Here is a 16,296-nt window from a genome sequence, read left to right as displayed (position 1 = left end):
TAAAATCTTCGCTGACCTGGTGTACTCATCAGTATTTGGGTGGTAAATGGATACAATAAGAAATTATTTTTCAATTGAATTATCTAGTTAAGAGATTAATTTTTTTTTGAAACAGGGTTCCTAAAATATTTATTTGTCTTTCTCTATAGTAAATAAATAAATACACATAAGTAAGCAACATGACTTGTACTTTGTCCTATAATTCATAGACATTGTTACTAATTCATTAATCAATGATTATCACTGCTTAAAATTACTATGGCATGCGAGTGGATTTTTTTTTAAGAAGTTTTAGATTATTGCCAATTTCCGCATATGGTCTCAAAAAGATTTTCCACTCGTCCTAAAGGGAAGAGGTTGTGTTCAGCAGAAACACCTCATGTTAGTATTTACTGGGATATAGAAGCATGAGAGCTGATCTCGTGACATACAATATTTGGAGATTGATTGGCATGATCAATGTTGAGAGGCTGTTTCTGCTTGACTAGAGATTCTAGAACTTGGATAGTGGTCATGTTATAAGTGACCAGCCATTTTGGATCGTTGAGCAGTTATTTTTACTCTTTGGAATCCTTTTTCCTGGAGGCCTATGGTTGAGTATAACCAAAACTGAGATCAGCAGATCATTGATCACAAAAGGAAAGCTCTGGCAACCAAACTGAGGTGCAGGAAAGCCGATGCGTTTACCAAATGACAGAGTGACTTGAGGGGTTTCATAGACTACCTGTTCTTGTGACGTCATTGTAGTGGACTGAGTTGTCCTTTAAAATCCTTCACTTTATCACCTATTTCTCCAATTAGTGTGTAGGGTTTTGTAATTTTTTTCCCCATTTCCTTTTGCAATTCCTGATTTGTCAAGGATAATTAGTGGTGAGATTTTAAGGATAATATATATACTTTAAGTAGTATGAAGCAGCATTACTGCCTGGCCCTTATGCATTCCTATTCAATCACATGAAACACTGGACACCATTATACTCTATGCAATTGAATTTCTAGGCCAATCAATGGCTTTTTAATTGTGTGATGTATTGGAGGAATGCCTGTTTTCCTGCACTGTGCACGGTCGCAATTTACATCTAATTATGATGTTGGTTCTCCTGCTTGGCTGTGAACTTGCCTTGTCTTCTTGTCTTGGAACATCTCCCTCTTGCTTCCTCACTAATCGGGTACACTTAAGGCATCAAGAGGAATTTCAAATCTAAATTGATGTTTTTGAAAAAGGCAATGGGAGTTCTCATTTAATTACTGGTGCATTTTTTTAAGATGACAGTTGTACTTGCATCCACATATTTTATTTAACAGTCATTAGCCAATCCTCTCGACATGCAGTGAATGAAAAGGCAAATGCTTTCCTTGGATTTATCCCTGCAGCTGAATAAGTCTGATGCAAAGTCATTTGGGACAACAACAACGTTCTTTTATATAGTGACCATCTCAAGGAAATTTTGCCATGTTAAGTATAGGAATGTGTAACAAAAGGTGTAGTGCATGTTAGTGAGGAAATTCTAGAGGCATAGGCAGCAGCCATGGTGTTATTTCTTTATGTTTGCAACTGGTTAGAGATTGCAGCTTATGGCTGAGGTCATTCAAGTCGGTTGGGTGATCCAATGCGAGTGTGCAGTTTATCACAAGTAATTGTGAACCTCGCCAGTTTTGTGTAGAGTGTGCTAATTTACAGAGCCTCTGCAGTAGAAGGTTGAAAGGCGAGTCAAGTGGGACAGATCATCCTTAGGAAAACCAGTTAAGAACATTCCTCTACCTCGTGAATGTTGTTTTCACATGCTGTGGAGCAGCAGTGTTTTGAGCTGCCTTGATCTTTTGCAAGACTGTATATGGGATAATTGAGGAGCAAGACTGGGCAAAGCTGAGACCTTTTTTATCAGATGATTGGAATTTGGGATGTGCATGGGAACTGACAGTCTTCCTGGTGTTGGCTTTAGCTCATTAGATAGTACACTCATCTCTAATGCAGGCAGTTGTTGGATCAAACTCATTTCCTCAATATTCTTGGTGCAGTTTGAAGGAAGGTGGAGAGTTTAAATTCTTGCTAATTTCCAGTCACAAATTTGGGCACTGTTCCATCTTCAAATACCAGCACTAAGCTGTGATTAACTGGCAGTATTTAATGAGCCTGAGATTTTGGCCACTTTTTTTTTTTATCATAGTTGCCCATTCTTACTGCATTGTTGAAGCGGTCCAGCTGGACTGTTGTGTCCAATTCTGGCCTCACATGTGAGAAGACCTATAGAATGCAGAAGAGATTTCCTAGAATAGTTCTAGGGCACATTATGAAGACCAACATTTCTATACTGTAGCTCCATTTCAATTTTTAAAAGCATCTGAAGGAGTTCACATTTGGAGTGCTTTAATGCAGAACTTGAGCATATGGTATAAGCTGAGTTTGGATTGGTAGTTATTATTGATTAGACCAAGTCTCTGATGTGCTACAGTATAAATTGATTCCAAGAGTCTGAACGACCTGGTGTCTTGAGAGCACTAATATCAATGAATAGGTTGTTGGTTGTAACTATGGTAGTATTGGCAGCATTTGGTAGACCTATTCAGTACTCTGTAGGCTTCAGGTTAAGAGGAACTTACTGCTTAGCTAATCAGTATATAAATGTAGCCCCCCGGCCAACCTCAGGGTCGCTCAGCTCGCTTCCATCTAGGGAAACAGCCCTTGGCCCCACCAAACTGGGTAATTAGTTTATGTGGATGCTGTGTGATGTACCCCACCCCGCCCAAATAACAGACAATACACCAAATACGATTAAATGATTTACAGTTTATAGATATTACTGGAACTATATAATTAATAGAGAATAAAATATAAAAGGAAGATAAAAGGCGCCACACTTATCAAAGTTCAATCTCCTCGTGCACAAACTGTTGGAGCTCAGGACCCTTCTTCACCCTGCGACCCCCCCCTCCCCCCCCCCCCCACCTCGACCGGCTGCCTGGGACCAACAGCGGTGGCCGGCCAGACGCTCCACACGAGTCTGTCTCTGTCTCCTCGCCGAATGCCCTCCTCGGGGTCCAACCCCATTAGCAGGCATCACAGCACCTGGTCCATCCTCTGTGTGTGTGTGTGTGTGTGTGTCTCTCTCTCTCTCTCTCTCTCTCTCTCTCTCTCTCTCTCTCCGCCTTCTGCCCCAAAACCCCACGCATACAATATCTTACAGCTACACCAAAAACATAACAACTATCGCAATTGGTTCATAACATCTTCTTATCAGTAGTGATTCAACAAACTGCTAGCGGGAGGACTTTCTCATCATTTAACATAACAAAGAAGCTATTTTAATTAGCCTACGCAGTAACATAAGAGACGAAACCCCCTTACATGAATTTAGTGGCCACTTTATTTGGTACAAGTCTCCATTAATGCACGTATCTGTTCAGCCAATCATGTGGCAGCAATTTGATGCATAAAAGCATGCAGACATGGTCTAGAGGTTCAGTTGTTCAGACCAGACATCAGAATGGGAAAGAAATGTGATCTAAGTGACTTTGACTGTGGAATTGTTGGTGTCAGACAGGATAGTTCGAGTATCTCAGAAAATACTGACCTGGGATTTTCATGCACAACCGCCTCTGGTGTTTACAGAGAATGGTGTGGAAAATTGGGAAAAAAATCCAGTGAGTGGCAGTCTTATGGGTGAAAACACCTTGTTAATGAGAGAGATCAGCAGAGAGTGGCCAGACTGGTTCAAGTGGAGGGGAGGGTGACAGTAACTCAAATAATCACGCGTTACAACAGTGCTATGCAGAAGTGCATCTTTAAGTACACAACACATCGAACCTTGAAGTGGATGGACGAGAGCAGCAGAAAGCCATGAGCAAACACTCAGTGGCCATTTTATTAGGTACAGGAGGTAGCTGATAGAGTGGCCACGGAGTGTATAACTGAGGCATTGAAGAAAGTGCAAAGCTAATGAGTTGCGTGACATGTTTTTAAAAAAAAGTATAGTTTTAAAAGAGGATTCAAGAGCAAAGACCTGGTGTGAATTTACTCAAATCCTTGAAAGTTATAGGCAAAGTAAACAAACAAAATGCAGACACGAGGAAATCTGCAGATGCTGGAAATTCGAGCAACACACATCAAAGTTGCTGGTAAACGCAGCAGGCCAGGCAGCATCTCTAGGAAGAGGTACAGTCGACGTTTCGGGCCAAGACTCTGGGATGTCCTGACGAAAGGTCTCGGCCTGAAACGTCGACTGTACCTCTTCCTAGAGATGCTGCCTGGCCTGCTGTGTTCACCAGCAACCTTGATGTGTGTTACACAAAATGCAGGACCAATGAAGAGGCTTGACCCGAAACTTTAATGGTTTATTCATCTCCATAGGTGCTTCTGACCTGCTGAGTTCCTGCAGCATTTTGTGTCTGTTACTCTGGATTTCCAACATCTGTAGAATCTTTTGTGTTTAGGTTCTCAGCAATGTTGTTTCTTCGAGGGGGAGAAAGAAAAGCTTAAGAGAATTCTTCATCATGGAGTACAATAAATATTTTTATTTTACCCTGGAGTACTCGTGTGCAGTCTTTATTCAGTTTGCCACCACATTTTTGAAGAGGAATTTGGAGAGGGTGCAGAGGAACCTGAGTGGCTCAAGGGTTAAGATGGACTCTGGTTAGGAGGACAGGCTAGAGATGCTGAGGTTGTTCCTAGAATAGAGAAGGTCAGAAGATCTAACACAGGGTTTTCTGTACCGGAGAGATTGACACTATTTTCACAGATTTAAGATGACTGAAGGGAAAACCAAAACATTCAGTGATGCAAGAAGAAATGGTGCAGAATTATGATTTGGAATAAGTTACCTTAAAGGGCAGTAGAAGTAGACTTGAATGTTCAAAGATAATTGGATAAATAGTCAAAGGCTAAAATACAATATTGGGTTATATGGATGTGACAGGGAACTGCAGCTCATTAGAATAATGTGGTCAGTAGATGGAAATGTCTGCAATTTTCAGATACCGGAGGTTATAACTATCGAAAAGGTTGATCAGAGCCCTTTAAAATGAAGAAGGTGTTTGTAGAGAAGACATTTCCAAATCAAAGCGTAGCATGGTGCAAGGAGGTTACTCATAAAACCTTTGCCCTGAAAGTGGTGAGGTTGTAGAAATCAGTCCCACAGTGAAATATGAAGGTGAGTAGTGTAAAGTGGTAAAGATATAAAGGGAGACTGATCAGCGGAGATGAAGGAAGCTGGTGGGAAAATCATTTGGAGCAAAAACAAGAAACCACGTAGACAACTTCTGTGTCCTGTGAACTTGAACAAATATTGTTCGTGTCTTATGCAAGGCAAAACACAAGCACAAGAGAGTACTCTGGATGGGGTGCACATGTTCAGACACCAACAGTAGATTTCTTTGTTACTATCATCACATAATTGGAAGCAATACATTGCACAGTGTATGTGTAGGGAGCAACTCCTGTAACAGTTAAAGGGTTCGTGATGTGAGCTTTAGAAGCTGATGTCTGCAAACTGAAGCAAACTTTTGATAATGTAACTTTGCACATGCTCCATTTGGGAAATAGGAATTTATGTTACCATGGATATAGTGTTTAATGGAAAAAGTGTTCCAAGTCAAGAAGACATTCCGTATTGCTGTGTGTGTGTGAGAGATAGAGAGAGAGACCACTGTACTCTAAAATGTATAATATCCAATGGTTTAATCATGACATGAAGGCATTTAAAGTGACCTGGGCTGTATTGTACCAATGGAGAGCCAACTACGAATTTTTTTTTTACACACAATTTACCCACATTTTTTTTTGTCATAATTTGAATGGTTATGGCAACCCTAAAAGAAGCCTTGTGTTGTGTCTTACTAGTGGAGTCCACCTACAGCTGTTCCTACTGCTCTTTTTCCACCATGATGGTAAAGCAGCTCAAACAACATACTCTGAAAGTGCACGGCCATGTTCTGGCAGTGTCCAAACATCACACTGACCTTCCAGCAGCCTTCTCTTCTGGTAACAATGCACGGCAGACAGAGTTCCAGGCTGAGGGAGCAGCAGAATCAGATGGTAAGCTGCTCGTGGCTATCTCTGGTGTATCCAAATCTTTCTTGGTTATTTTAAATGCCTTCAAGCTGTTAATTAGCAGAGGTGAGAGGTACTCAAACACTTTTCCAAAATTCCAGTTTTATCTGAGGTTTTGTTGCACGAATTTGCCTTCAAATTCTGCAATGAACACCAAAAAGAATGTGATAGCTTTGGTTCAAAAAGAACCTGTTGCAAAAAACACCATAGGGGAAAAGGCTATCCCTATTAAAAACTGGATGAAACACTCAGGAAAAGCAATTACTGCTCTCATTGAGGTAATATGTTTCTAGGGATGTTTTTCTCATAAGAATTCTTAGTAATATTAGCTCACTTGGAAATTTTATAAGACCCAGTTGTTACTCTGTGTCCTTATTCCAGACCCCACCTTCCTAAAATTTCCCTCCATCAGAAGCAAAGGTAAGAGATGGTCAACGTTGCGCTGTGCACTTGCCTTTTCTGTGAACAATGTACTGATTGCCACCTACAATCCCACAAGATATCCATCCTTATACTAATGAAAGCAAATTCCTTCTGCAACCTAAACAAACCAGCTGGTGGGTGCACTGCAATGCCCTGGAATTGGTAACCCTGCTCACCAATTGGCTAGCTGCCTGACAATTTGTTCCATCGTGAACACTTCTCTAAATAATGGCTGGAATTTCCCTGGTATCCGAAGCTTAATCATGGCGATACGAAAGGGAAAATTCTTCCCATTTGTAATTTGATTCGCTTTCCTTGCTCCGTCTTGCTTTTCCTGCTGTTTCCATGGGGTTTCTGATACTCTACTTGCTTTCCCCAAGGCTTTCTGTCGCATGGGTTTCAAGCTGGCCTTGGGTCTGTTTGTAATGGGGAGATTGGGGACCTTGTTGTAGCTTAAGCCTTCTGCGGTTTGAAGGGGAAGGGAAGGAGGGTGGGAATCATTGCAGAAAACCTGCTAGATTTTATACAGTGTGTGTACACCAACTCTCCACATATAGACTCCTCATACTCTGAGCCACCCGATGTCCAACAGCAGCTTAACCATTACCAGACGGCTGCGATGGCAAGAAACCGCTCCAGCCCCATCCCAGTGCCATCGCCGAATGCCTGCTCTGACCAGATGACCAAGGGGTATTTCAGCTGCGAGTTCTGCCAGTTCAACTCTGAGTACATTCAGAGCATGAGGCGCCACTATCGAGACAGGCACTGTGGCAAGAAACTCTACAAATGTAAGGATTGCCCCTTCTTCACCGGTTTCAGGTAAGGTGGGAAAGTAAAGGGTGCAAAGAAAAAGCTGGCACGTACTTTGAATTCAGACTTGGAATAGTGGAAGAACATTCCCATAACTTCTCCAAATGCCTTTCATAAAAGCCTTATTGTAGAGTCAAACAGCTGAGAATCAGGCCTCTTGGCCCACGAAGTAAGCACCGACTATCCTGCAATAACCCCATTCCCAGTCCCATTTTTTTTCTCCCTATGCTCTCTTAAACTGTCACTAGATTATGCCACAGTTCTATATAGTTATGGCAACTTACAATAGCCAATTACCGTATTAACCTGCATGTCCTTGGGTTGTGGGAGGAAAATCACGTGAAGGGCATCCACACTCCGCATAGGCAGCACTGGAGGTCAGGATTGAGCCTGGTTTGCGTGAGCTGTGTGGCAGCATTGCTACTGTTGGCCACCATTGTGCCCAAGATTGTATCTGAACCATACCCTAGCTCCTCTGGTTCCACATCCTTGAATTCCCGTACCCAACCGGGGGGAAAAAAAATTGAGCTTCCTGAACACACATGTTTTTACTAGATCTTTTGCAACCAAAACTACATTGATTTAACTTACTGTAAACCTCCACAAGATCTTGCTGAACAGCTCTCACACTTTATTCCCGGAGATATTCATGAATATTGAGGTAGATCATGTCAAAATATTATTTAAAATATCAGCTTTCTTTGGGGGAGAAGGCAAAAAAATGGCGGTGCTTCTCCAGAAATAGTTTATTTTGAGTGAATTATATCTAAATGCTTGAAGATGCCACTGTTGTTGGACTCTGCTGTAATTACCATTTTGCAAAGAAATTTATCCAGGAAGACAGACAGATCTTGTATTTCCCTGGCACGTTTCATGGTCTCTAGATGTTCCAACACACTCTGCAGCCAAAGTGCTCTTTGCTGAAAAGTAGAAAGCCAGAAGCTAACTTGCATTCAGTAAGCTTCCACAAACAGCATATAATTAGTTTTACTCATGATATTTAAGGGGCAAATACTTTTTTTTATTTGATTGATTTATCGGTTGCAAGCCCTTCTGACCCTTTGAGCCTTTGCTGCCCAATGACACCCATGTGACCATAAGATATAGGAGCAGATTGGGCCATTTGGCCCCAAGTCTGATCAGCCATTTCATTGTGGCTGATTCATTATTCCTCTCAGCCCCAGTCCCCTGCCTTCTCCCCATAACCCTTCATGTCCTGACTAATCAAGAATCTATCAACCTCTGCCTTAAGTATACCCAGTGACTTAGCTTTCTCAGCCGCCTGTGGCAACGAATTCCACTTATTCACCACACTCTGGCTCAAGTTCCTCCCCATTTCCATTCTAAAAGGACACCCTCTATTCTGAGGCCGTGTCCTCTGGTTTTAGACTCCTCCCACCATGGGAAACATCCCTTCCACATCCACTCTTATCGAGGCCTTTCAACATTCGATAGGTTTCTATATGACCAATTAACCTACTAACCTGCACGTCTTTGGAATGTGGTAAGAAACCAGAGCACCCAGAGGAATTCCACGCGGTCACAGAGAGAGAGCATACAAACTCCTTGTAGACAGTGGTGGAATTGAACTTGGACCACTGGCACTGTAATAGCATTATGCTGCCGTGCTGGCCTGAGGCCAATCTAGTTAATTCCTTTGCTGTCTGAAAGTATTGCCAAAAGTTTTACCTTGTCTACCAGAGCAAATAGATGTCTAGTAGGTCAATGCAACGCAATCGGCAATTGCCTCTGATCTGGGCCAACATTTACATGCCAGGTGGCACCTAATTAATTAGCTTGTTTATTTTGGCTTTTTTCTTAAAGATGTGCTGGGTGCTTTCCGACTACCGCTGCACTGCTGCATTCTTCGCGGCAATGTATCAGTCCGCGGCCCGGAGGTTGGAGACCACTGATTTACAGGAAGAAGAGGTTTAGTTTAATTTAGCACCAAATGGCCTATTCCTGTGTTATACTGTTCTATATTAATAAACGTAGCATGAGGCACTGGCTTCAAAGTAGAGAGAGTTAGGGAAGGGTTAATGTCGATGCTGATTCTCAGACCAGTGCCATTCCCTCATTAAATTTTTCCGTAAGCCCTCATTCACCCCGTCACTATGCCACTGCAGCCTACCTATCGGGGGCAGTTTACAGTAGCTAATAAATCTGCCTGCACGTGTTTGGGATGTGGGAGCAAACAGGAGTTTCTGGAACAAACACGCGGTCACAGGGAGAACATGTAAGTTCTTACTGCTAGCACCTAGATCACTGGAGGTGTGAAGCACCTAGCTGTGCCACACAATGGGAGGATAAGAAATTATATGCTGTCAAATTGAGCAACACTGCTCTGGAAAGGGTGTTACCAGGTTTAAGATGATAGGAAGAATAACAATAATATACTGGAAAGTAAATTTGATTACAAAGAATGATCACTGTACGGAGCAGTGGACAATTGAGCTTCTTATACCAATGTTCTCATGTAAGACCATGGGGGGGAAAAGAGTGGAAATTCCTTGTGCCAAGATCTGTAATTTTGCCTGCACTGCCTGAAAGCCAGTTGAACAGTATCCCTCAGGAATAATAAATCCTTGAAAGTGGCAGGTTTGGGGAAAGAATGAGGCTATGACCAATTGAGTCATTCCTCCGAAGAGCTAACATGGGTACAATGGGCCAAAGGGCCTCCTTTTGTATTGTCTGACTTTGTTCTGAGTGTGAAACTGAAAGTGTGGTATGTTTGTGTTGCAGGTCTACGTTTTCTATGCACGTTGAGGGTAGCCATACAGCTCCTCTTGTAGAAGGTCCCAAGGACCTGCGCTGTCCTCTCTGCCTGTACCACACCAAATACAAAAGTAGCATGATTGATCACATCGTACTTCACAGAGGTGAGGCTCTTGGGCACTCGTGAATTAAGTCAACGGAAAGTGCACACTGAAGGGTGGGTAAATCCCTGAGCATTTGTAACACTGCCCTGTGTTTTGATGGATTCTTTTGAGTGTTTTCAGGCTGGTGCATTGGACATTTTTCTTGAAGTTGCAGTTGTAAAGTCAATGATTACATTATACCTCCTCCAGTAAAACTAGCTCTAAAATCAGTAGCTCTTTATGGTAGAGACCCTTTGGGTATTCAGACTAAATAGATTTTCAAATTGATACTTATTCCAACTACAAAGATGACTTGACACAATCTAGAGGAATAACATCTCTCATTCCACCTGGGTAGTCTACGACCTGATGGTATGAACATTTAATTCTTCATTTTCTGGTAAACTGCTCTCCCTTGGCCCGTTTTCTCTCTCCTGATCTTCCTAAGCTCATCCCAGCCCTCATCTCCCTGTCTCTTTCCCTTTCATCTATCCACTCCACCTGCCCAATATCCACACACTCCTCCCACTGGTTCCTTCATGCCACGGTTCCCAGCCACCTTCCCCATCTCACTCGCTCCTCCTTCCTAACAGATTCAATCATCTTCAGCCCTTGATCACTTCCACCTTTCAGATCCAGCTTTTGACACTATTCCCATTCTCACCTCATCTGCCTATCATCCCAACAGCCCTGCACTCCAACCTAGATCCACTTATCTCCTTCCAGCTCTTGCTCCAGAGCTCCCCATCATCCCTTTATACTGGCTATCTCCCCTCTATCTTTCAATCCAGATGAAGGTTCTCAACCCAACATGTCAACTGTCCTTTTCCCTCCAGAGATGCTACCTGACCAGTTGAGTTCCTCCAATAATTAGTGTGTGTTGCTCCAAATTGGTGCAAAGTAATAAAAGATCTCAATTTTCATGCAGTGATTGGCTTCAGAAAATAATGATAATGTTGAATGTCCATGCAATCTACAGATTAAACAGAGACATTTTGTGAACAAGTTTCATTGGTGTGCTGACCTATAATATTGATCACTCCTGTTTCTTCTTCCTCCTTCACAGAAGAGCGAGTTGTCCCCATTGAGATTTGTCGCTCGAAGCTCTCGAGACACTTGCGAGGAATTGTCTTCCGTTGTGATAAGTGCACCTTCACTTGCTCCACTGATGAAGCATTGCAGCAACACATGGAGAAGCACAAGGAAATCAAACCATACAAGTGCCAACTCTGTTACTATGAGAGCAGAATAAAGGAAGATTTGGAAAACCACCTTCAGGAGGAGCACAAGGTAATTCTGATTGTACTTGTGGTTTGTTGCATCATCTTCAGATTTGCAATTTAGTAAGTAAACCATTTCATTAACTGTGGTAAATGTAGTGCTGGGTCCTAGGTTTAATGTTTAATTTACATTGGAATCAGAGGGAGATAGTTGAAAATTTTTGGGGGTCAGCAACAAGTTATCTGGAGCAGAACACTTGACAAATGCAGTAAGTTGCAGATGACACTGAGATAGGAGGTGTCAAAGCCAGTGAGTGTGTTATCAGGGAAGATTGATGGGGTCTAATTTATACTAGTGCAAGGTGTTGTATTTTGGGAAGGTAAATGAGGGTAGAACTTTCACAGTGAGTAAATGGTAGGGCCTTGGGAAGCTTTGTAGAACAGAAGGACTTAGGAGTACTGTTACATGGCTCCCTAAAAGTGGCATCACAGGTAGTAAAGAAGGCTTTTTGACATTGAGTTGGAGTATTTTATTTCAGCTGTACAAGATATTGATGAGATTTACACAAGGATGTTGCCAGGTCTTCATTGCCTAATATGCAGTAAGATTGAGTAGGTTGGGACTTTATTCATTGGCATGTAGGAGATTAAGGGGTAGTATCATGGAGGTTACAAAGTCATGTGGGGCATGAATAGGGTAAATGGGCATTCATCTTCCCAGCTTTGGTGGCATCATGAGGACATGGGTTTAGGATGGGAGGGGAAAGATTTAATAGGAACTTGAAAGGCAACCTTTTCAACCAGAGGTGGCCACTATATTGAATGAGCTGCCAGAGGAGGTGATTGAAGCAGATACGTTAACAATGTCTAAGATATTTGGACGGGTACATGATAGGAAAGGTTTAGTGAGATATGAGCCAATTATGGGCATATAGGACCATCTTTGGTCAGCATAGACCAGTTAGTCTAAAGGGCCCGTTTCCATTCTTTTTCTTCAGGTTATCTGGGAAATCTGAAGAAGAAAAATGGTTTGGAAGAGCGGGTCTAACAGGACAGTCGTTTCATACATCCCACAGACCATGATAATAGCAAGGGAGGCTGTTCAGTCTGTTTGAGTTTCAACTGTGTAGTTGGCATGCACCAACTTCTGTAAATCCATTGCAATTCTTTTAACTTGCTCCTTTCCTACCAATCTCAGGTGATTCGTAACTTCGAATTAGTTGGTCGTGTTAACCTGGACCAATTGGACAGTAAAGACAAGGAATGGTTCAGCAGCGAAGAGGAGGCCAAAGAGGAAGAAAAAAACAATGTTGTTGAGCAAAGAGGTTCGTTTGAATAGTACTCAAATTTAAAAAGACGTATTGTTTGCTTGTGTTGCTTTTTTAACATCGCCTTGAGAATAAATGTAGGAAATAAAGGGGAGAGTTTTGATTATTTTCTAAGCTGTGTGGGAGCCATTGGTAGCTAATTTCAGGGTGAGTTGTTACCGCCCCCATCATCCATTAAGCTGGAGATGGAGCAGGACTTTAATAGAATCCTCCACAAACTATACACACCAACAAAGCAGAAGATATGACCAGAATATTGGATACCTTTCACATACTTTTTGGGATGGTCCAGCCTCTCTAATGGCAGAGCAGACACAAGGTCACAGATTTTTTTTTGCTGTTCCTTTTCCTGGATTTCATGTTTGATTAGATCTTCCACTTTTCACTCACTGGTGCATTTGGGAATGAGGAATCAATGACCTGCTCTAATATATTTTTCCTGAAAACAAAGCAAGCTAAATAGGTCTACTCTCAGGACACTGGTGGGGCCCTATCTATTGCTAGGGAGCACAGACAGCATTCTCCAAGGGTCAGTCTTTTCTGGTCGAATTGCAGTCCTTGGTTAAAATCCCACTTTGGGGATTTGTGCACATAATTCAGTTGTCACCTTGTCATTGGATGAAATGTTGTAATGAAACCTGGTCAGCTCTCTCTGGTGGACACAAAAGGTCCGTGGAGCTACTTTAAAGAACAGGGACTTCTTTCAGCTCATGATGATTTACGAGCATGTTGACAGGAGTTTAGTTACAAGGAAGAGTCGGCTGGCAGAGGTTTTTTGTTTCAAAGAAGAAGGCTTTGGAAGAGAATAGGAATTGAGGAGACATTCAGGTAGAATAAACAAAGGACATGTTTCCCTTTTGAAAAGGGTTAACTAGAGAGAGAATAAAGACTTTGTGGATGCTGGACACAGACTTGAGTTGGTAGGTAAAAGGAGTCGTGCTGAATAGAAAGAAATGTCTTAACTGCATGAGTCAATGGATTTGTAACTCTCAGCCAGAAATGTTGCTGGAGACACAAGTCTTCATCAAATTTAAATAGTATTTGGTACGCTCTTCCTATACTGTAATCTACAAAGCTACCAACCAAGAATTGGGTAGCAAGAAGAGTCTTAATAGCTTTTACAATTAGAATGGACATTCTGGGCTAACTGGCAGGTTCTAGATTCAATGTGATTAAAACTATTTAGTTTCTGTTGTAATACTCTGTTCAACTGGGATATGATTTAGTGCATCATCTGCAACTTTACAATTTCTCCTCAGCAGTTCTGAACTTTGTTTTTGAAATCAATTATTTTGTAGGTATTGAAGCGTGTCCAGGAAGCGGGGCTCGGATCTACAACGAGAAGAGATTCCCGTGTGAATTTTGCGGCCGTACATTTGCTCGTGGCTTTGATTGGGAGCGTCACATTCAGAGACATAGCATGTAAGAGCACCCAAAACAAAATACTCAAGAAAGTAATAAATCTATGCCGCCATAAAAATAGTTCTAACTGCCCAACTATCATTTATGTGGCACATGGATACAGCAGCACAGTGATGAAGCAGTTAACACTGCTACCTCATATCTCCAATGACCCACGTTCGATCCTCCCTTTAGGTGCTGTCAATGTGGAGTGTGCATGTTCTCCCTGTAGCTATGTGGGTTTCCTCAAGGTGCCCCAATTTCCCAAAGACTTGCTAGTTAGGTTAACTAGCTACTTTAAGTTCAAAGTAAATTTATTATTAAAGTACATACGTCATCGTATACTACCTTGAGATTCATTTCCTTGAAGGCATTCACCAGAAGGAAATTCAATAGAACCAACTGAAAAAGGACACACAATAAAACAATTAACAGGTGTAGCTAAATGGCAAATTTGTGGGCACGGGAAGGCTGAAGAATTGATGGAGATACAAGGGGGGAAAATAGATTGATGTGGATGGAGGCTTGGTGCTGGGCAACAAGGCTTCTTTCCATACTGTGTGACTCATAATGTGGCAGATGATCCTAAGGTACATTGTTCCTACAGATGCTGCTTGATTTGCTGAATTCCTCAGTAGATTGTTGCTTCAGATTCCAGCATCTGCAATATCTTGTCTCCAAAAACTTGGGCAAGAAATGGTTGTCTTAAAAAGTGGTAGGGAGGGAGAGCCAGGCAGCTGAACAAATAGCTGCCAGTAAAGGCAAACAAACACAACTGCAGGTGACAGAATCTGAAATAAAAACAGGTGCTGGAGGATCAGCCAGTCATGTAAGATGTATGGAAAGAGGAAGTAGTTGACATGTGCCCTTCATCAAAACTGGGGGAAAGGTGGAGGGTTATTGATTTTTAAAGCAGAGATGGGAGGGATATTGTGGCACACTGCACTGCTAGCATTTTGAGAAAGGCAAGAAAAGAGGATTAGTGGAGCAGAGAGATCTTAGTTTATCGATTGACAAACTCGTGGAAGGATTCAAATGCAAAGCTAAGAATTTTGGATTGGAGTTTTAAAATTGCTCAATTGGGTGATGAGGTTTGAATCAGCTCAGTTTTAGGAGGGCTGGACAGACTCAATTTTACAGAGAATCGAGTGAGGGGTGCAATGGAATTCTCAAGTCTGTACATTATTTTTTCCTGTACTGTTTTTATTCTTTTAAAACAGGGCTCTCGATGAGAGTAACCATCAGGAACGTGAAGCGTGTCCAGCGACAGAGAACTCCGGAGAGGAGAATAACACTACGCCTTCAGGAATGGAGGAGCAACTGGATTCTGCTAACAACACGGAGACAGAAATCACTTACCAGGAATCACCATACTGTCCAATCTCTATAGCATTAATAAAGGAAAACTCCCAGGATCCGGATACTGAGACCAAAAATAAAGAGTCTGAGCTTTGTTAGTATACTTGAAATGTGCAAGTTCCTCCTTCCCTTCTAACCCCCCTCATCCCAACCCTTCACCATCTTCTCTGCTCCTTGCCTGGTGTGACAACTGATGATGGAGCAGGATTTCACGTTACAATCAACCCTTCAGTACCTCATCCAAGCGTCTGTTCTTCACGCGTGTAAGAGTGAGCGGTAAGTACGGCCGAGAGGAGTGGACACACCGCTGAGACTGGCCCTGCCGTCGACATCTCCATTCATGAGGGCACTGAAGCACGATCCAGAGCCGGAACCCGTGCCAATATTTTTACCTCCTCCCTGGTCCGAGACTAATTGTAGAATTCTTACTTATTCCAAGGTGAGCTCAACAAAGCTAACTCGGAAGGGATTAAACCTTTTGGACACTCCTGGGCTGTCAAGCTCTGGGTCATATAGTGTGCGGTGTGTTTACTTAGCTATTTGGGATGTCCTCCTTATCCCCTCTTCCCTACCTCCTTTGTGTCCGTCCCCTCCCCCACCCCATATCCCAACTCCTCCTCTTCCCTCCCTTCTCTCAGCTTTACCCCACCCCTTTGTTTCCAGTGTTTGAATGAATTGTGTGTTTAAAAATACTGGGGACTGCCTCATTAATCTAGTGAGTTGTGATTTTTTTTAAAGTTAGTGTGATCTTGTGGGAATGTCATTACTTCACTGTAGAGATTTTGACATTCATCGAAGTAATGTTCCATATTGCTCTTTTTAAAAAAAATATTGAACTTGTGCATTGAAAA

The 16,296-nt window shown here is 42.2% G+C and overlaps 1 protein-coding gene across 6 annotated transcripts in view; it reads left to right on the top strand.

The window, feature by feature from the left end:
* The window catches only part of znf462 (zinc finger protein 462), a 123,206-nt gene extending 107,158 nt beyond the window's left edge, over window positions 1-16,048 (top strand). For 4 of the 6 annotated variants that reach the window (XM_072258042.1, XM_072258041.1, XM_072258044.1 and 1 more), the window contains 8 exons: window positions 5,837-6,031; window positions 6,428-6,466; window positions 7,027-7,288; window positions 10,022-10,158; window positions 11,204-11,427; window positions 12,556-12,682; window positions 13,984-14,107; window positions 15,307-16,048. In XM_072258042.1, coding sequence (XP_072114143.1) covers window positions 5,837-6,031; window positions 6,428-6,466; window positions 7,027-7,288; window positions 10,022-10,158; window positions 11,204-11,427; window positions 12,556-12,682; window positions 13,984-14,107; window positions 15,307-15,544 — 1,346 coding nt within the window. In that variant the 3' untranslated portion in view covers window positions 15,545-16,048. Of the gene's footprint in view, window positions 1-5,836; window positions 6,032-6,427; window positions 6,467-7,026; window positions 7,289-10,021; window positions 10,212-11,203; window positions 11,428-12,555; window positions 12,683-13,983; window positions 14,108-15,306 lie in introns of those variants that run through there. The other 2 variants (XM_072258046.1, XM_072258047.1) reach the window with 2 other exon arrangements.
* The last annotated feature ends 248 nt before the right edge of the window (window positions 16,049-16,296 follow it).

The sequence above is a fragment of the Mobula birostris genome, chromosome 5, assembly GCF_030028105.1.
Source record: "Mobula birostris isolate sMobBir1 chromosome 5, sMobBir1.hap1, whole genome shotgun sequence".
NCBI classification, from domain to species: Eukaryota; Metazoa; Chordata; class Chondrichthyes; order Myliobatiformes; family Myliobatidae; genus Mobula; species Mobula birostris.
The sequence above is the reverse complement of the archived record's forward strand: the minus strand, read 5'-3'. Positions and strand labels throughout refer to the sequence as shown.